Below are 21,978 nucleotides of genomic sequence, written 5' to 3'. Positions count from 1 at the left end.
AAAAAGGGGGAAATTATGAGTAATCGATGGGCATTTGTTTGGTTTTCACAGTTAAGAAAATTAAATTGGAGAAATGAAACTTAAATTAGAAAACTGAGACCTACAAAGACATCAAAAAATAATCAAGAATGGAGTTTATCTTTGCCCCAAAGAATGTAAGCTTTTTGGGGAGCTTGGGGGCAGGGAGTGACTTTTGTAATCAGAAGTAGTGGCTTGAGATTTGAAAGAATCTTTTGTTGTTTGCCTTTAGCCCTCTTCTGTTATCTTTCCCCTTATAGAATGGAAACTTTTTTGGGGACTGGCTATGTAATGAGGATTGGAGATTCATATGTAACTTCTGTAACATCCAATTAATGGGGAATAAGGGAAGGGACTAGTGCTTCAGAATAGGAAAAAAAAATGTTGCCTTTCAATTTTCAAAGATGTGTCTACTAACCTAGGTATCCATTTTTGCAAGAATGTAAAATAAATCTTTCCTACATTCATCAGTGAGTCTAGGTAAGATCTTACCATAAAGTGTCTTACAATAATATTAATTGGGAGCATTTTACTTGAACACAAAATATAGAAACACCTTAGCTAGAAGTGACTTCTTGTATTTTCATTGAGAGTATGAGGTAGGTGATTTGTGCATAGATCATTTCCATAAAAATATTGTAGAATTCAGAATGGAGGTATGTATGTTGATAGTTATTGATGCCTTCTTGATTGTTACATTTATTTGGCCATAATACTGACTATCATTTTCCCCATTCATTTTGAACTCTCCCTTTTCTGTTATCCTTCACATACTCTGTCTGGTATTTGCATAGGTATCATCCCACTATACCTAGTATTCATTTTCTTTAGTTTCATTCTTGTTTCCTAACTCAATATATCCATGTCAGAGATATTAAAGTACATATATAATATCTCTATTGTCATTAATGAAAAAGAAGGAAGAAATTCTGAGAGATCTTCTCTCCCCTACGCTCCATGTTATTCACCTTCCAATTGCATCTTTAAACATTCTTGAAATCTAGAAAAATTGGATCTCAGACAAAACTTTCTTTCTTTTTTTAAATAATAGGTTTTTATTTTCAAAATATGTGCAGATAGTCTTCAATATTCACTCTTGTAAAACCTTATATTTCAAATTTTTCTCACCTCCTTCCCCCCACTCCCTCCCCTAGACAGCAAGTAATCCTATATATATATATATATATATTAAACATGTGCAATTCTTCTATATATGTTTCCACAATTATTGTGCTGCAAAAGAAAAATCATATCAAAAAGGAAAAAAATGAGAAAGAAAACAAAAAACAAGCAAACAATAACAACAAAAAGCTAAAATATTTTGTTGTGATCCATATTCATTCCCTACAGGTCTTTCTCTCTGGATGCAAATGGCTCACCTCATTGTTGAAAAGAGCTTTGTCAGACCAGGATTTCTTAACTTTTTTTTGTTCCTTCTCATTGTTTTATGCATCAATGTCATCAAGTTTTCTGCCATTTTCTTCCATTATAAAATTCCATGATTTTCTTGGTACAGTGAACTTCCTTTACCAATGCTGATTGCCCACTGTCTTTATTTTATATTTTTAGTTAGGCTAAGTACTTTGCCCAGGATTATATAGCTAGTATGTGTTAGAAGATGGACTTGAAACTTGACTTCTTGACTTGAAGCTGACCCTCTTTCTACAATGTCATATGGCCTTTTGCATTCTCTTCCATAAGATTTTGAAAATGAGTTTATATTCAAAACGCAATTTTTACTTTGGCTAGCCATATGCTTGGCAAGATCAAGATTTTTCTGGTTGATGAGATTTATATGGTCTTTTTTAGCTTCCTTATTGAGGCAACTGCCTTCATATGATGTGGTATTAATTAATGTCAGTATTTTTCAGTATCAGTAGTTTGTTTCAATAGGATAAGTTGGAATTATTTAATTTGTTTAAATAGGGCAAATTGGAATTATTGTAATTGTGTCACATATGTCCTTCTTACCTACATTCTATATTCAGCTCTGATGCCCTGCTTTCATATGTGTTCTAAGAAACTGATAGTTTGCCTGTTCATTGATAGGTGAATTAGAATAATGCCAATATTTCTAATTACTTATTATGCATTAAGATATTCTCAAATACATTTTTTTTTGCTCAGGCAATCAGGGTTAAGTAACTTGCCCAGAGTCACACAACTAGGAAGTGTTAAGTGTCTGAGGTCAGATTTGAACTCTGGTCCTCCTAACTTCAGGGCTGGTATTCTATCTACTGTGCCACCTAGCTGTCCTTTCAAGTACATTTTTGGCACCAATTTTTAGTGTTCATTAGGTCTAGCATCTTTCAGCTTTCTTCTTAAACATAGTATATAAATACACAATATACAACAATATTTACATGTAGTTATATGGACATAACTATAAATAGACATACATATAAGTAGCTATGTCTACATGTCTAAATCTATCTGTTTTTACCTCTCTATATACATATATATGTGTGTACAGCAAACATATTTTTATATTTGCCATCTGTTCCCAGTCTCATTTTTTTTTCTGTTGAAGTCATTAGACATTTAAGTTGATATTTAATTTGGGGGTTCTACAAGTTGTTGGTAAAATCTCTATTTTCTTATCCTTTGCAATGGCTCTTTGCACATAAGCCACAGTTATCTTCAGTTTGCTTATGTGTATCAAGAGTACTAAAGGACAAGAGAACCAAGAGGCCCATGAAATGATGATTTTATTTTTACCTTTTGATGCATTATGAAACTATTTCAGATCCAACTTTTATTTTTTACTCTCCAAAGAGAACCTATTAGTTACCCTTCCATTTAGTTTCATTCTCCTTATATCATCTGGTTTCATTTATACTGAGAATGCCAATATTTATATGATTCATTTTCTCTTTTAGTATGTCAACTTTGTCATTAAATAAGGCTCTCAGATTTTAGAGTACTGGTAGCTAAATAATTGTTGTTTTATTGTCCCCAAACTGTGATTCTTGTCACTTTTCATCAGTCTTTACCACCACTCTACTATCATTAGTGAATAAATGAAAAAAATTGTGTTTATTTTTTGACAGTACCTAATACCTTGGAAAGAAAAAATTTAAAATGTGATGAAAAGTAGGGTCTCTCAAGCTCTCAAGAATATTACACTTTAATTAGGGAAGTAAGTTCAAATGGTACTGGTATTTTGGGGAAATGATTTTTTTTTTTTTTTTAGAAAATCATAGGAATGGTTAACTGAACAATAGAACTATCAGGTGGCACATCCATAGTATTGAGCAATACATTCAGAACAAGAAGAGAGAAACAATAGGGGTAATGTTGGAGAGATGCACATAGCAGCAAAACAGATTATAAATGAATATCTAAATAAGCTATTATAGTATTGTCTGGTCTGTACATGGGTTGGCTAGATATAGTGGGGATAGTCAAAGTTGCTATCATTTAGTCACCAGTTAAGACAACTCATCCTCAGGGCAAGAGTTCCAAAGCAGAATAAATTAACTTTCTTAGGGACTAATAGCAATTGTTTAGAAAGCCTTCTACTTAGGGTTCTGATTCATCAAGAGTGGATGCTCAGATGGTAAAAAGTATTGTATGGATGGCTGGAAGGGGATGCCAGAAGGGAAAGGAATATGTAGTAATAAGACCATAATGCATTTTTAACTTATCTTGTTTTATTTATTTAATGTTTTCCCCCAATTATATTCAAAACATTTTTTACATTTTTTTTTAAATTTGAGTTCTAGGTTCTCTTCCTTATCCCTACCCACAATCAAGAAACCACATGTGAAGTTATGCACAATATTTCCATAAAATTCAAGTTGTGAAAGAAAATTTAGATGTCACACCCTAAAGAAAATAAAAACCAGAGAGAAAAAGAGAGAAAGAGAAAGAAAGAAAAAAAGAGAGAAAGAAAAAGAAAGAAAAAAATAGAAAGAGAGAGAGAAAGAAAGAGACCATAAGAATGATGATGTTGTCATCATCAAACAAATAAGAACTTGCCTAGATGGCAAGTAATCCAATATATGCTAAACATGGCAAAAATATATGCTAAATCCAATATATGCATACATATTTATACAATTATCTTGTTGCCCAAGAAAATCAGATCAAAAAGGAAAAAAATGAGGAAAAATAAAATGTGATCAAAAAACAACAAAAAGAATGAAAATTCTATGTTTGAAACAAAAGAAAGAAAGAAAGAAAGGAAAAAAGAAAGAAAAAAAGAAAAAAGAAAGAAAAGAAAGAAAGAAAGAAAGAAAGAAAGAAAGAAAGAAAGAAAGAAAGAAAGGAAGAAAGAAAGAAAGAAAGAAAGGAAGAAAGAAAGAAAGAAAGAAAGGAAGAAAGAAAGAAAGAAAGAAAAAGAAAGAAAGAAAGAAAAAGAAAGAAAGAAAGAAAGAAAGAAAGAAAGAAAGAAAGAAAGAAAGAAAGAAAGAAAGAAAGAAAGAAAGAAAGAAAGAAAGAACAAAAGGAAGGAAGGAAGGAATGAAGGAGGGAGGGAGGAAGGAAGGAGGGAGGGAGGGAGGGAGGAAGAAAGGGAGGAAGGGAGGGAGGAAGAAAGGGAGGGAGGAAGGAAGGAAGGAAGGAAGGAAGGAAGGAAGGAAGGAAGGAAGGAAGGAAGGAAGGAAGGAAGGAAGGAGAAGAAAGGGAGGAAGAATATTCTTCAAGCTGTATTCTGATGCAATCAATTCCTTTTCTGGGTAAGAATAGGATGTTTCATCATAAGTCCTTCAGGACAATCGTGAATGTGCTAGTCATTTACAGATGCTCATTCCAGAATATTGCTATTTGTATACAATACATTTCACTTTGCTTAAGTTCATGAGGATTTACCAGGATTTTTTTTTTCTGAGAGTATCCGCTCATCATTTTCCATAGAGCAATAATATAACATTACAAACATGTACTACAGTTTATTGAGCCAAACCCCAGTTGATGGGTATCCCCTCAATTTCCATTATTTTTGTCCTGAACATTTTTTGTACATATATGTCATATTCCTTTTTTTTCCCCTGAATTATTTTTGGTATTCATGCCTAATAGCAGTATTGTTAGATCAAAGGTATGTATGAATTTATTATCCTTTGGGCACAGAACATATCTTTTGATCATTTATCAGTTAGGCCATGGCTGTTATTTATTTGGCTCAATTCCCTCTCTTATCTGAGAAATGGGCCTTATCAGAGAAACTTGCTTCGAAATTTTTTTTTTAAACACTTATTTTTGCTAACAGTATTTTCTCCCATTTATTCTCTCTCTTCTTTAACCTTGTATCTCCTCAGGAGTGTTTTGCTACTGACCACTTCCTCCTCCAATAAGTCCTCTCTTTTATTACCCTCCCCTTTTCCCATATCATATGGTAAGATAGATTTCTATACTCCTATTGAGTATGTTTGTTATTTCCTCTTTGAGCCAATACTGATGAGTGTAAGATTTGCTCATTCACTCTATCTTCTCCTTCCCTATAAAAGCTTTTTATTGCTTCTTTTAAAATTTTTTTTATTAAATCTTTTTTCCCCCTGAGGCAATTGGGGTTAAGTGACTTGCCCAGGGTCACACAGCCAGGAAGTGTTAAGTGTCTTAGGCTAGATTTGAACTCAGGTCCTCCTTACTTCAAAGCTGGTGCTCTATCCACTGCACCACCTAGCTGTCCCTAAAGCTTTTAATTTTCAAAACATATGCATAGATAATTTTTCAACATTGACCCTTGCAAAATCTTGTATTCCAATTTCCCCCCTCCTCCTACTCCCTCTCTTAGATGGCAATTAATCCAATATATATTAAACATGGCAAATACATGCTAAATCCAATATAGGCATACATATTTACACAATTATCTTGTTGCACAAGAAAATCAGATAGAAAAATGAGAAAAAATAAAATGTGAGCAAAAAACAACAAAAGGAATGAAAATGCTATGTTGTGATCCACACTCAATTCTCACAGTCTTGGTGTAGATGGCTCCTTTCATCACAAAATCATTGGAATTGGCCTGAATCATCTCATTGTTGAAAAGACTCACATCTATAAGAATTGATCCTTGGATAATCTTCTTGTAGTTGTGTATAATGATCTCCTAGTTCTGCTCATTTTACTTAGCATCAGTTCATGTCTCTCCAGGTCTCTCTGAACTCATCGTACTGATTGTTTCTTATAAAACAATAATATTCCATAACATTCATATACCATTCTCTAACTGATGGGCATTCACTCAGTTTGCAGTTTTTTGCCACTACAAAAAGAGTTGCCACACATTTCTTTGCAGATGTTGGTTTCTTTTCCTCCTTTAAGATCTCTTTGGGATATAAGCCCAGTAAAACCACTTCTGGATCAAATATATTTTGATTGTCATTTGAGCATAGTTCCAAATTGCTCTCCAGAATAGTTGGATCAGTTTACAATTCCACCAACAATGTATTAGTGTCCCTTTTTCCCCACAACCCCTCAAACATTCATCATTTTTTCCTATCATTTTAGCCAATCTGAGAAGTGTTTAGTGGTATCTCAAAATTGTCTTAATTTGTTGCTTCTTTTTTATGGAAGATAATTTGCATATTCTACTTCTCCCTTTTTCTTTCTCCCAATACATTACTCTCTCACTCCTTAATTTCATCATTTTTTGATTATGCACTAGGGTATAAAATCTCACAATCAAATGCAGAAGTGCAGAAATAATAAACATATCCTTTTCAGATCATGATGCAGTAAAAAAAATACATGAAATAAAATTTGGTCATGGAAAAGTAGACCAAAACTTAATTGGAAATTAAATTATCTAATCCTAAAGAATGAGTGGGTGAAACAACAAATTATAGAAACAATCAATAATTTCATCTAAGAGAATGACAATAATGAGGCAACATATAAAACATATGGGATGCAACCAAAGCAGTTCGGGGGGTGAGGTGGGAATTTGTATCTTTAGATACTTACATGAATAAAATAATGAAAGAGATTAATAAATTGGGAATGCAACTAAAAAAGCTAGACAAAGAACAAATTAAAATCCAACAAATAAATATCAAATTAAAAATTCTAAAAATCAAAGGAGAGAGTATTTAGATTGAAAGTGTGAAAACGATTGAACTAATAAATAAAATTAAGAGTTGGTCTTTTTAAAAATTTTAACATTTTAATTTTATGAAAACTTTTTATTTGCAAAACATATGGATGGGTAATTTTTCAACATTGATTCTTGCAAAACCTTCTTCTTCTAAATTTCCTCCTCCTTCTCCCCACCCTCTCCCCTAGATGACAGATAGTCCAATACATGTTAAATATGTTAAAATATATGTTAAATCTATGAATACATAGTTATATAGTTATCTTGCTGCACAAGAAAAATTGTATCAAGAAGAAAAAAAAACTGGAAAACAAAACAAAATGCAAGCAAACAATAACATAAAGAGTGAAAATGCTATGTTGTGGTCCAAACTCTGTTCCCATAATCCTCTCTCTGGGTTAGATGGCTCTTTTCATCACTGAACAATTGGAACTGTCTTATATCATCTCACTGTTGAAGAGAGCCATGTCCATCAAAATTGATGTAGTCTTGTTGTTGCCATGTATAATGATCTCCTGGTTCTGCTCATTTCACTTAGCATCAGTTCATGTAAGTTTTTCCAGGCCTTTCTGAAATCATCCTGCTGTTTCTTACAGCATCCTGTTTCTTACAGAATAATAATATTCCACAACATTCGTATACCATAATTTATTCAGCCATTCTCCAATTGATGGGCATCCACTCAGTTTCCAATTTCTTGCCACAAACTGTGACACTGCCACAAACAATTTTGCACATGTGGGTCCCTTTTCCTTCTTTAAGATCTCTTTAGGAATATAATCCCAGTAGAATTACTGCTGGATTAAAGGGTATGCACAATATGATAATTTTTTGAGGTAGTTCTAAATTGCTCTCCAGAATATTTGGATGCATTCACAATTCCACCAACAAAGTATCAGTGTCCCAGTTTTCCCATATTCCCTTTAACATTTGAATCTGAGAGGTGTGTAGTGGTATCTCAGAGTTGTCTTAATTTGTATTTCTTTGTTTGATCAATAGTGATTGGAGACTAGAAATAGTTTCAATTTCTTCATCTGAAAATTATCTATTTATATCCTTTGATCATTTATCAATTGGAAAATGACTTGAATTCTTATAAATTTGAGTCAATTCTCTATATTTTAGAAATGACAACTTTATCAGATCCTTTGGATGTAAAAATGTTTCCCCCAGTTTATTGCTTCCCTTAAGAGTTAGTCTTATGCAAAATCCAAAATAGATCCTTTTCTCTTTCTGTTTAATTTCCATGTAAAGGTAATTTTTGTATGAGATTTAATCATGCATATTGGATATAAAAAGAAGCTTCTGTCCCCTCAGCTTAGTAATAAGGAAAGCAGGAAAATAAAGAAATAATGAATAATTAGAAGAAAGGTAGAAAAGGGTATAAGAGGGACATTAAATTTAGTTGGGTAATATAAAATTTTTGATTTGAGATAATTGTTTACATGACAATAGCTACAAAAACCTATTTGGCCTTGACTTCCTGACTAATTTGTATTCCTTTATCCCTTTGTGATCTCTTCCCATCCAGGGTTTGTTTATTGGCTAGCTATTGCCATGTCACATTGGAGTATCTGAAACTCAGTTTCTGCAAGGAAATCACTCTGGATGCTATTAGAAAGCTTTGCAAAAATTGCACACGGTAAGACCTTAACTTTTTTAAAAATAAAAAATAAATTTAAAATAAATACATGTAGATAACATTTATAAATATTCATTATATGTAAATATAAAAATAAATTCAATTAAAAATACAAATTAAAAAAAAAGAAACCTAAAACAAGCCATGAATTTGTTGCCTGTTGATTTACTTTCCTATTTTTTTTCTTTTTTTCTTTTTCTGTTTTATGGTAAACTATTGTTCAAAAGTACATAAACATTTTCCAGAAAGCAGCTGAAGAGTATATCACATAATGGATAATAGAGAACTTTCTTCTTATTGGTTTTGGGAGTTTTGTGTATTTTTAAAAACTAGTCAGAAAGGATTTATTTTTCTTTCCTTCTCAAAAACCTTTATAAGCATGCTGGTTTTATCATACAATCATAGGATATAAAATTGAAAGGGCTTTTAGATATTTTCTAGTCTAGTTCCTTTATTTTAGAGATGAAATCAAAACCTAAGAAGTTTATACTTGTCCATGGTCACTTACATGCTAAGTAATAGAACTAGGATCCCAAAACAGGCTTTTGGATTGAAAATACAACAATTTTTTTTCATTTTGCTACATTGTTGAGCAAGAGAAATGTTAGAAAGATATTTTGAATTTCATTGATTGTTTTTACTTAAAAAGTATACATTGCTGTATATCCTTATTACTATATAACAATTATAGATTCTGTTGAACATTTTTCATGTTTCTGAAATTAAATTTTCTTTTTTTATAATAGTTTTTATTTACAAGATATATGCATGGGTAATTTCACAACACTGACAATTGCCAAACCTTTTGTTCTAATTTTTCCCCTCCTTCCCCTACCCCCAAATGGCAGGTTGACCATTACATGTTAAATATGCTAAAGTATAAATTAAATACAATATATGTATACATGTCCAGTTGTTTTGCTGTACAAAAAGAATCAGATTTTGAAATAGTGTATAATTAGCCTGTTAAGGAAATCAAAAATTCAGGTGGACAAAAATAGAGGGATTGGGAATTACATGTAGTGGTTCATAGTCATCTCCCAGAGTCTTTTGCTGGGTGTAGCTGGTTCAGTTCATTACTGCTCTATTGGAACTGATTTGTCTCATCTCATTGTTAAAAATAGCCACATCCATCAGAATTGATCCTCATATAGTATTGTTGAAGTATATAATGATTTCCTGATCCTGCTCATTTCACTCAGCATCAGTTCATTCTGAAATCATCCTGTTGGTCATTTTTTATAGAACAATAGTATTCCATAATATTCATATACCACAATTTATTCAGCCATTTTCCAATTGATAGGCATCCACGTAGTTTCCAGTTTCTGGCCACTACAAAAAGGGCTCCACAAACATTCTTGCACATACAGGTTCCTTTCCCTTCTTTAAGATCTCTTTGGGACATAAGCCCAGTAGTAAAACTGCTGGGTCAAAGGGTATGCGCAGTTTGATAACTTTTTGAGCAAAGTTCCAAATTGCTCTTCAGAATGGCTAGATGTATTCACAATTCCACCAACAATGTATCAGTGTCCCTGTTTTCCTTCCCCTCCAACATTCTACATTATCTGTCCCTGTCATTCTAGCCAATCTGACAGGCGTGTAGTGGTATCTCAGAGTTGTCTTAATTTGTATTTCTCTGATTAATAATGACTTGGAGCATCTTTTCATATGACTAGAAACAGTTTCAATTTCTTCATCTAAAAATTGTCTGTTCATATCCTTTGACCATTTATATTGGAGAATGGTTTGACTGAAATTAAATTTTCTAATGAGATGCTTAAAATTCACTTTATTAACTCATCAATAATTTCCAAAAGTTTTATCAGGAAGGTAGGTAGTACTTTAGAGAAAGCTTTTGACTTGGAGTTAGGAAGACCTAAATTTTAATCCTTCTTGAAACACTTATTAGCCATGTAATTTGGACCAGTCACTTAGCTTCTCTCAACCTCAATTTTTTCATATATAAAATGGGGGTAATAATATCTACCTCATAATTTATTGGGATGATCAAATGAAATAGCATAAAACACTTTGTAAATTTTATAGTGTTACATAAATCTTAATTATTATCAATGATATTGATAGTATTTGTTTCAGATATGCTATTAATATATTCATATATTATAGACTTGTTGAATTTATTTGACGAGTATAATGTATAAATTGTTTCATGAGACTGACTAAGTCCCTTTTGGAAACATAAAATCTTTCAAAAGATGGAAATTCTGTTTAATAAAGTTCACCTAAATGGAATAGTACAATTTATTAGACCAAAATAAATAAGGTAATTAGCAGAATTAGAAGGTGAATTCAAGTTAGCCAGTTGTAATGATAAAAGCAGGCTAACAAATGGTAAAAGAGTTTTAAGTTTGGAATTAGAGAACCAAGGATCATGGATAATAATTCCTGTGATAAAATCAAGGCATAGATGAAAAATTCTAAAAGGCCTATAACTCATTAAAAGAATAATTTGATAAAGTGGAAAAAGAAAATAACTTCCTGAAATTTGAATTGGGAAAGGTAAACTCCTAGGGAAACAGAATTTATGAATTGGAAAAGATAAAGAACTCCCAGGAAAGTAGGATTTGTGAATTGGAAAAAGAAAATAACCAAAGTTTAAAAAAAAAATTAGTGAAATGGAAAAAAAAATCCATAGAGCAAAACAACTCATTTTAAAACTCAATTGGGCATATACAAAAAGAAGTTAAAAAAAAAAAGCTAATGAAGAAAATAACTCAATAAAAATCAGAACTGAAGAAATACAAATGAATGATTAGTTGAGACATCAAGAATCAGTCAAGCAAAACCAAATTAAAAAAAAAAAAAAAGAAAAAATATTAAATATCTGCTTGGAAAAACACAGACCTGGAAAATAGATTTAGGAGAGATAATCTGAGTATTACTGGACTTCCTGAAAATTATTATAAAAAAACCTAGACACTATTTTACAGGAAATCATCAAAGAGAACTGCCCAGATATAATAGAATCAGAAGGTAAAATAGGCATTGAAAGAATTCCTCGAACACCTTCTGAAAGAGAACCCAAAATAAAAATTCCAAGGAATATTGTGGCTAAATTTCAGAACTATCAGACTAAGGAAAAATTATTATAAGCAGCCAGAAAAAACCAATTCAAATACCGAGGAGCCACAATGAGGATCTCTCAGGTCTAACTGCTTCCACATTAAAGGATCAAAGGGCCTGGAATCTGATATTCCGAAAGGCAAAAGAATTTGGAAAGCAGCCAACAATAAACTGCCCAACTAAGCTGAGCATTTTCTTCCAGGGAAGAAGATGGACATTCAATGAAACAGGTGAATTCCATTTATTCCTAATGAAAAAACCAGAGTTAAACAAAAAAATTTGACCTCCAAATATAGGACTCAAGAGAAACATAAAAGATAGATAAAAAGAATTCTTGAGAATTGTATTTCTATTATGGGCATACATAAAGAGTTCATGTATAATTTAATTTTACTGTTATAATACAAAAAAGGGATGTGGAAGTGGAAAGGGGATAGTTATCAGAAAAAGGGAAAAAGGGAGATAAAAAGAGGGAAATTACATCCCACAAAAAGGCAAAGGAAACCTATCATATCTGAAGGAATTTAGGGAGGTGCAGGAACATTATGTGAATCTTACTCTCATCAGATTTGGCTCAAAAAGAAAATATTAGACATATTTGGTTTATAGAGAAACTTCTCTCACCTCATTAAAAAGTGGCAGAGGAAAAGGGAAAAAGAAAAGAATAAAAAGGGAAAGGTATAAAAAAAGGGGAAGGGACTCAAAGGGGGTAGGAGGGATTCTAAAGAGGGAGAGCTGTGTGAGGCAAGTGGTACCCATAAGTTTAATACTGGGAGGGGGTTAAGGGGGGGGGAAAGAAAAAGAAAAGCATAATCTGGGGATAATAAGATATCAGGAAATAGAGAATTAGTAGTTTTAACAGTAAATGTGACTGGGATGAATTCTGCCATAATTCTGCAAATTGTATCAAAAGTCAGAATCCTATAATATGTTTTTTTTTTACAGGAAACACATTTAAACCAGGGTGATACATACAGAGTAAAGGTAAAAGGCTTGAGCAGAATCTATTATGCTTTGGGTAAAGTAAAAAACAAAAAAACAAACAAAAAAACAAACAAACAACAACAACAACAAAAAAAAAAAAACCAGGAGTAGCTGTCCTTAACTCAGATCAAACAAAAGCAAAAATTAATCTAATTAAAAGAGATAAGGAAACTATATCTTGCTAAAAGATAGCATAGACAATGAAGCAATATCAATACTAAACATATATGCACCAAGTGGTATAGCATCTAAATTCTTGAAGGAGAAGTTAAGAGAGTTGCAAGAAAAAATAACCAGCAAAACTATAATAGTGGGAGATGTCAACCTTGCACTCTCAGAATTAGATAAATCAAACCACAAAACAAATAAGAAAGAAATTAAAAAGGTAAATACAATATTAGAAAAGTTAGGTATGAGTTGGTAATGAGGAAACCAAATTATCGCTTTTTGCAGATGATATGATGGTATAACCACAGAGATTCTACTAAGAAGCTATTAGAAACAATCCACAACTTTAGCAAAGTTGTAGGATACAATATAAACCCACATAAATCATCAGCATTCTTATATATCACTAACAAAATCCAACAGAGATATAAAGAGAAATTCTATTTAAAGTAACTGCCTATAGTATAAAATATTTGGGAATCTATCTGCCAAGGGAAAGTCAGGAACTATATGAGCAAAACTGTAAAACACTTTCCACACAAATAAAGTCAGCTCTAACCAACTGGAAAAATATTAAGTGCTCTTAGACAGGTTGAGTGAAGATAATAAAGATGACAATACTACCTAAACCAATCTATTTATTAGAGCTATACCAATCAGACTCCCAAAAAAACTATGTTAATGATCTAGAAAAAATAACAACAAAATTCATCTGGAAGAACAAAAGGTCAAGACTTGCAAGGGAACTAATGAAAGAAAAATCAAATGAAGGTGGCCTAGCTGTACCAGATCTAAAACTATATTATAAAGCAGTGGTCACCAAAACCATTTGGTATTGGCTAAGAAATAGACTAGTTGATCAGTGGAATAGGTTAGGTTCATGGGACAAAATAGTCAATAACTTTAATGATCTAGTGTTTGACAAATCCCAAACCCCCAGCTTTGGGGATAAGAATTCACTGTTTGACAAAAACTGCTGGGAAATTTGGAAATTAGTATGGCAGAAACTAGGCATTTACCCATGCTTAACACCATGCATCAAGATAAGGTCAAAATGGGTTCATGATCTAGGCATAAATAATAAGATTATAAATAAATTAGAGGAACATAGGATAGTTTACCTCTCAGACCTGTAGAAGAGGAAGGAATTTGTGACCAAAGAACTAGAGATCATTATTGATCACAAAATAGAAAATTTTGATTATATCAAATTAAAAAGCTTTTGTACAAACAAAAACTAATGCAGACAAGATTAGAAGGGAAACAATAAACTGGGAAAACATTTTTACAATCAAAGATTCTGATAAAAGCCTCATTTCCAAAATGTATAGAGAATTGACTCTAATTTATAAGAAATCAAACCATTCTCCAATTGATAAATGGTCAAAGGATATAAACAGATAATTTTCAGATGAAGAAATTGAAGTATTTCTAGCCATATGAAAAAAATGCTCCAAGTCATTATTAACCAGAGAACAACTCTGAGATACCACTCCACACCTGTCAGATTGGCTAGTATGACAGGAAAAGATAAAGCTGAATGTTGGAGGGGATGTGGGAAAACTGGGACACTAATACATTGTTGGTGGAATTGTGAATACATCCAGCCATTCTGGAGAGCAATTTGGAACTATGCTCAAAAAGTTATCAAACTGTGCATACCCTTTGATCCAGCAGTGTTACTACTGGGCTTATATCCCAAAGAGATCTTAAAGAAGGGAAAGGGATCCACGTGTGCAAGAATGTTTATGGCAGCCCTCTTTGTAGTGGCCAGAAACTGGAAACTATGTGGATGCCCATCAATTGGAGAATGGCTGAATAAATTATTGTATATGAATGTTATGGAATATTATTGCTTTGTAAGAAATGACCAACAGAAAGATTTCAGAAAAGTCTGGAGAGACTTACATATACTTCAACAACAGTACTATGTGATGATCAATTCTGATGAACATGGCTCTTTTCAACAATGAGATGAACCAAATAATTTCCATTTGTTCAATAATGAATAGAACCAGTTACACCCAGAGAAAGAACTCTGGGAAATGAGTGTGAACCACTACATAGCATTTCCAATCCCTCTGTTTTTCTTCACTTGCATTTTTGATTTCCTTCTCAGGTTAATTTTACTTCATTTCAAAGTCCGATTCTTCTTGTGCAGCAAAATAACTGTATGGATATGTGTACATATATTGTATTTAACTCATACTTTAACATATTTAACATGTATTGGTGGTCTACCTGCCATCTGTGGGAGGGGGTGGGGGGAAAGAGGAGAAAAGTTGGAACAGAAGGTTTTGCAAGCATCAGTGCTAATTTAATCTCATATCTTAGCATTAAAAAGTACAAATTAAGGCACTAGATATGGAGGGGAGGCAGTAACCATAGAATGTTTCATATCTAAGCTTAACTTTCCATATTTCACATAAACTACAATTTTCCTTTAGACTGAAGATGCTGCATCTCTACGGCTGTCATATCACTCCAGACTTGAGCTCAATAAAAGACATTTATAAAAGAATAGAAGTATTTCATGATGGTTCTGCCTCTACTTGTTAATGTTTCATGAGAAAGTGGAATTCCAGCGATGATGGATTTCATTTTTCATCGGGCTTCACTGAAGATGTAAGGTCTAAGATCATAGTCATAAGAATATTTCCATTTAAGGTAGAAATTTAAATTTTCTTTAGCTTCATGGAGTCAAGAGACTCAGTTATGAGCTCTTGGAGCTGATTCCTTCAGCTAATAATGATCTTTCCTACTTGGAATCTCTTACACTTCTTATATGTAATTTCCTTGCCTATTTATGTATCTCTTATCTAATCTGCTAGAGTGTAAGCTCCTTGGAGGTAGGGCTTGTGTTTCTTACTTTAGTTTTTATACCCAAAACTTAGCATGATACCTTGCATATAGAATGTGCTTAATCACTGTTTGCTGAATTAAGTTTTTGAATGAAGACATCTGTACATAATAAAAAATACATTAAAGAATGTTTATATATTAAATCATGTACTAATATGTGTTTTCTATAATAGACAAAAATATAAAACAGTAATAAAGTACAATAGTTTAAATCCCAACATCTATTTTTCCAAAAAAGCTGGTATTTGGTATTATCAACTTTAGCCACTGTCATTTTTTTTTTGTTTGCCTAATCATTTTTAGTGAAGGATTTAATAATTGTCTACCATACATGTACCAGGTCCTGTGCTAAGTTCTGAGGATACAAAGAATGTCTTAGGCAAGCTGTACCTTTGAAGAATTTGCAATCTAATAGGAGAGATAATATACAAATGACTGTGTACAAACAAATATTGACAAGACAAATTGGAATAATCAATGTAAAGAAGACAGAAGAATTAAGAGGGACTGGAAAAAACATCCTATAGAATCCAGTCATTCTTCCTGACAGTTGCCTTTTATTGCTTATTTCCTGATCGTGTGTATGCCTCTGGGTATATGCTGACCCCTCAGTGGTGGTTTGTTAGCCCATGGAAGAGTACACATCATGTAGTTATGATGAGAATCTTCTCATTTTATGAGCTGCCCTGTTGCATTGCTGGGAGACACACTTATAAATTGGGTTAGCAGTTTCAGGCTGGGTAGCACATAGTAGGCACATAATAAATATTTGTTGAATTATCAAATTGAATTCCTCAGCTTCATAAGTATATTCATAAAGATTAAAAGGAATTACTTCAAGTTAAACCACATTATATGTTATGTGTAAAAATCAAACAATTCTATGAAAGACTAGACAAATATATTTACAATAATGATCAACCAGAAATGAATCAACATTTTTTTTTTAATTTCTAAGAGAAACGTTAATTTTTCCAGTTATTTATCTAGTTATATACAGCTGTTTGTATATAGTAATTAAGAAACTAAATGAGTCATCTGAGAAAATACTTCTGAAATCTTACTTCTCAATTTGAATCCTGAATAGAAGTTATCAATAAGTTGTTTCCAGCACACTATCAGTGGTGTGAGCCATTATATTTACTGCCCTTTTTGAGAAAACATATATGAGTTTATACAAATATTTAGAAGTCTTTTATGTTTGGAAAGATTATTGCAAGGAGAATTTACCATTTAAATGTTGTATGTACTTAACTTTTATTGTAAAAGAAATAAAAAATAGTGAGAAATAAAGAGTCCCTGGAAGAAATTTTAAAAAAATAAATAAAAAGAAGAGCCCAGGAATAACTAATAGAAATCCTGGGTGGAAAGATAGGAGGAGAAATACTAAATAAGAAAAATAAGAATAGGGAATAGATAATATGGATGAAGTGCAAGTCACAATAGCCTAAATGCATTTTTCAAAAAATAATATCACATAGGGAAAGATAAGGGTGAGCCATATTACTGACTCAGCTCTTTTACTCACTGTGGGAAACAAATCACCACCTTAAATTTATTCCAGAAAAAAAAAATTGACATATTTATTGAGGAGCATATGTGAACCATGATCTATGTGACTAATATCCTTTTTCACATAGAGGAACACTTTTCAACCAGCCTGTCCTTTCCAAGCTCACCAAAAAAAAAAAAAAAAAATTACATCTGCAATCCTGCCTAAAAGAAACCTTGTTTAAAATTTGAAAATGTGCAGGTTTACTTTAGTGAGATCTCTTTGTTTTTGTTTTGTGTGTGTGTGTGTGTGTGTGTGTGTGTGTGTGTGTGTGTGTGTGTGTGTGTGTTTAGCATAAAGACAATTAGTAAGGATGATTAGTACTCAAAGAGATCCTACAAGAGTTAGGATTCCCCTAAAGGGATCAGAAGAGGCTATCTATTATGTCACAGCTATATAGCTAGTAAGGGTTTAAGGTGGGATCTGAATCAATTCAACAGTCTTTACACTTGACTATCTCAGCCTCTCTAACAATAGCTGACACTGATTTAGAATTATACACACTCCCCCATTTGATCCTCATGATAATAAAATAGATATTGTCATCACTGTACAGAGATGACTATGGGCATGGAATCAGAAAGAGTTGGGTCTACATCTTGCCTCTGACTTGTGCTAATTATATAATCCTTAGTAATTCACTTAAAATTCCATCAGCTTCAGTTTCCTCAACAGTAAGTGGGGTTAATAATACTTGTAAAACCTGTGTGTGGTGCCCTTGTGCTCATCCACCTTTGTTGTCTACTTGGTACTTAATTCTTATTGCTGGCTCTAGCAATCAGTAGCATAGGAACTGTCCACATCCACTAGGTTGAGGATAACAAATTGGATTCAAACCATTAGTTAGTTAGGGCATGGTCTACCTAAGCATATGAATGAAGACTTCTCCTGGTGGAATGGAAAAATGAGAACAATTTGTTCTGACAGCCATGAAGGTGACTGAAACAAACACTGTGATGAACTTAGAGCTTGGTCAGGCATTGAAGACGCCATGGCCATCCACTGCATCCCTGGCCATCATCAGTCATGCTGACTTTTGTTTTGCCATTGGATCTCTTGAGGAAAGAGTATGACTTCATGAAACTCTGCTTCCTTTAAATCCAATTTATGCATAAATCAATACATTACCCTGTGTTGTTACTGGTCCTTTTTGAAAACAAAGGATAAACAACAATTCACATACACACATTTTAATTATTATTAAAAATGAGACTTATGAATGATCAAATTCATACTCAAATAACTAGTATAGGCAAATAACGAGCAAGTTTTAATGATAGGATTCAAAATCTGATTTTTCACAACTTTATATATACATATATACCTTTGTTTCCACTAACTAAACTAAACATTTCATTATAATAAATGCATTGATAAAAAGGATAAATTTTTGAAGGTCAATTCCTCAGTTCATTAAAGGTGATCTCATTGTGTGATTTTGTTCTTTATGAGAAAAGTTCAAAGTATGTTCTCATTCCAATGGATCAGCCTAGAATTAATAGTTTAAGAGCTCCATTAATACTTCTATCCCCAAGAACACCAGCCCTGCTTCTAGCCTGGTGCCTCCGTATATCCCCAGATCAGCCTTTATGGGAAGGAGGCCCATTACCACTAATCCTACCAGCTCTGAGTGCCAAATGAATGCTACTGACAGGTAGTTAAACCCAAGATCCCTAGATCTAGCAGCTGGTTGTTCTCCTTTGTTTTTAAACAGGACCAAATGACATCACTATGTTAGAGTTGAGTTATAGATCTAGCAATGGCTCCTACCTCTCACCCATTCTTCCTCTTTCCAGGATCACAGGCCTCCCTTCCATTCTAGGTCCTTTATGGAAAGTCATACTAGCATCTGTCTCTGTAGCATACACAGCTCCCTGAATATAACAAGAAAAAGCTCTCATTACTAAACTCTTGGCGCTGTAATGTTAGATGCAGATATAGTTTTATCAATGGAGATCAAGTTGAGTAAACATAAATTTACTAAATATGTAGTATATGCCAGATACTGGGCTAAGCACCAGCTATATAAAGAAAGGCCAAAACTGCCATGTTCTTCAAGGAGCTCACAATCAAATGGATACTTAAATAGTACATTATCATGGGTTCCATCCATCCTTTAAGCCAATCATTTCTTCTAGTATAATAGTCATCCCCTATTAAATGTAATCTTTTTGAAGACAGGAGCTGTTTTGCTGTTCTATTAGCATTCTCAGCTTGGCACAGAACTTTGTATGTAGTGAGGGCTTAATTAATGCTTTTAAGTTTATAATTAATTAATTCATGTGTATAGACACCTAAGTTGGGTTGAATGTAAATGCTTGTCTGTTGTTTTTTTTTTTTTAAGAACAAACTCTTTTCTCAGGAGAATAACTATAAATTCTCAAAAATTCTTAATGGAAATGAAGGTTTCTTTAATAATAATAGCTAATTCCATTTTATGTTTTGTAAAGGGTTTTACCTATATTATTTTATTTTATCCTTACAGTAATTCTAGAAGGTATATGCTATTATTATCCCTATTTTGAAGAAGAAAAAACTGAAGAAGGGTAGGATTTGAATTCATATCTTTATAAAACTAAATCCATCACTCTATCTATTGAGCCCCTTGATTTATTAACTTTATCCTGTTTTTTTTATGTTTGTGCCAAAAGTACTAAGATTCTAAGATGCTAGCATGATTCCTTTAGGAAAAGGTGGTTCAAAGCATACAATTATGACATCCTCAGCAAACTAATAAGTATTTATTGGAATTGAACTGAATAGGTAGTAGGTTTCATTATAGTTTGATTTCATTTTCCTTGACTTTCTTGACATTTTCTGCTTGACATGATTTTTACCTGCTGCCAGATGTAAAGTCAGTATTGAAAGCACTGAAACCAATTAAATGAAGCAAAGATGGAAATGTTCTAACTTGAGGATTACTTTGCATCAGGTAAATGGCATTCCAAATATTTTTTCGATTATTGTCTTAGCAATCACTATTTTCCAGAAGTGCTCAACATTATTAACATGTTAGTGTTTGCTTGCAGGATTTGCAGTTTGAATAGGAGTAGTAGCTATTCTAATTAATTCAGAATGGGATGTATGAACCTTAAGTCATCCTTCCAAAATATTAATAACACTTAGTTTTGCAAAATGAGTGTTACCAAATTCCATTTAATGGACCTAGAACAAAATATTTCCTACTGGTGTAGGTAGGAACCTCTGCAAAGTAGCTTTAGACAATTTAGTCTTAATACCTAACTAGGTAAGAACATTCTCAATAAATTAATCATCCTTAACTATGATGGACTTGGCTTTTTTCAACAATGAAGTGATTCAAGACAATTTTAATAAACTTGTGATAAAAAGTGTCATCCACATCCAAAGAGAGAGCTATGGAATCGGAATATAAGTCAAAGCATAGTATTTTCACCTTTTTATTTTTGTGTCTTTGCTTGTTTTTTTTGTTTGTTTGTTTTTTGTTTTTTCTTTTCTCATGTATTTTCTCTTTTGATCTGATGTGAGTTTTTTTGCACAGGATGATGAATCTGGACATATCTTTAGAAGAATTCCACATGTTTAACCTATATCAGATTGCTTGTTGTCTTCAGGAGGGGAGAGGAGAGAGGGGAGAGGGGAGAGAGAGAAAATTTTGGAACACAAGATTTTGCAAAGGTGAATGTTGAAAACTATCTTTGCATGTATTTGGAAAAACAAAATACTATTAAAAATAAAATCCATAAGCCTAAAACTGAAAGCTAAAAGACTTTGAACTAGAATGATGTTATACAAGAATGATGATTGGATAATTCAGGAAATGGTCATACTCTTAGATCCATTTTAAAATCACTAAGTTGAAAAGTATTGATTTCCAGCAGTTAGAAAAAGTGTGGATTAGATCAGTGTAATAGATTAGGTAAAAAGACACAATAATCTATGACTATAGTAATCTATTGTTTGATAAACTCAAAGACTTCAGATTCTGGAATAAGAACTCTCTATTTTACAAAAAAATTGCTGAGAAAATTGGAAAATAGTATGCCAGAAAATAGACATTGACTAACATCTCACACCCCATACTAAGATTAGGTTAAAATGGGTTTGTGATTTAGGAGAACAAGGATTAGTCTACCTGTCAGATCTTTAGAGAAAGGAGGAATTTATGGCCAAAGAAGAGCTAAAGATATCATGAAATGCAAAAGGGAAAATTTTCATTACATCAAATTAAAAAGGCTTTGCACAAACAAACCAGTGCATTCAAGCTTAGAAGGAAAGCAGAAAGATGGGAATCAATTTTTATAGCAACTGTTCTGATAGAGACCTCATTTTAAAAAATACATAGAGAATTTAGTCAAATTTATATGAGTGTCATTCCCCAACTGATAAATGATCAAAGGATATGAAGGATATTCAGATGAAGAAACTAAAAACACTTATATGAAAAAAAATTATCTGTCACTATTAATTAGATCAATGCAAATTAGGACAAATTCTGAAATACCAATTCACATCTCTCAGATGAACTAAGATGACAGGAAAAGATAATGATAAATATTGGAGGGGATATAGGAAAAATTGGGACACTAATGCATTGTTGGTGGAGATGTGAAATGATCCAACCATTCTAGAGAGCAATTTGGA

At 32.6% G+C, this 21,978-nt stretch overlaps 1 protein-coding gene across 2 annotated transcripts in view; it reads left to right on the top strand.

Annotated features, from left to right (window-relative positions):
• LOC141550009 (uncharacterized) overlaps positions 1-15,902 on the top strand; it is a 188,947-nt gene extending 173,045 nt beyond the window's left edge. For both annotated transcript variants that reach the window (XM_074280136.1, XM_074280135.1), the window contains 2 exons: positions 8,592-8,702; positions 15,389-15,902. In XM_074280136.1, coding sequence (XP_074136237.1) covers positions 8,592-8,702; positions 15,389-15,500 — 223 coding nt within the window. In that variant the 3' untranslated portion in view covers positions 15,501-15,902. The remainder of the gene's footprint in view (positions 1-8,591; positions 8,703-15,388) is intronic.
• Positions 15,903-21,978: the final 6,076 nt, after the last annotated feature.

The sequence above is a fragment of the Sminthopsis crassicaudata genome, chromosome 1 (assembly GCF_048593235.1).
Source record: "Sminthopsis crassicaudata isolate SCR6 chromosome 1, ASM4859323v1, whole genome shotgun sequence".
NCBI classification, from domain to species: domain Eukaryota; kingdom Metazoa; phylum Chordata; class Mammalia; order Dasyuromorphia; family Dasyuridae; genus Sminthopsis; species Sminthopsis crassicaudata.
Note: the sequence above shows the minus strand (reverse complement) of the source record. Positions and strands in the feature narration are given on the sequence as shown.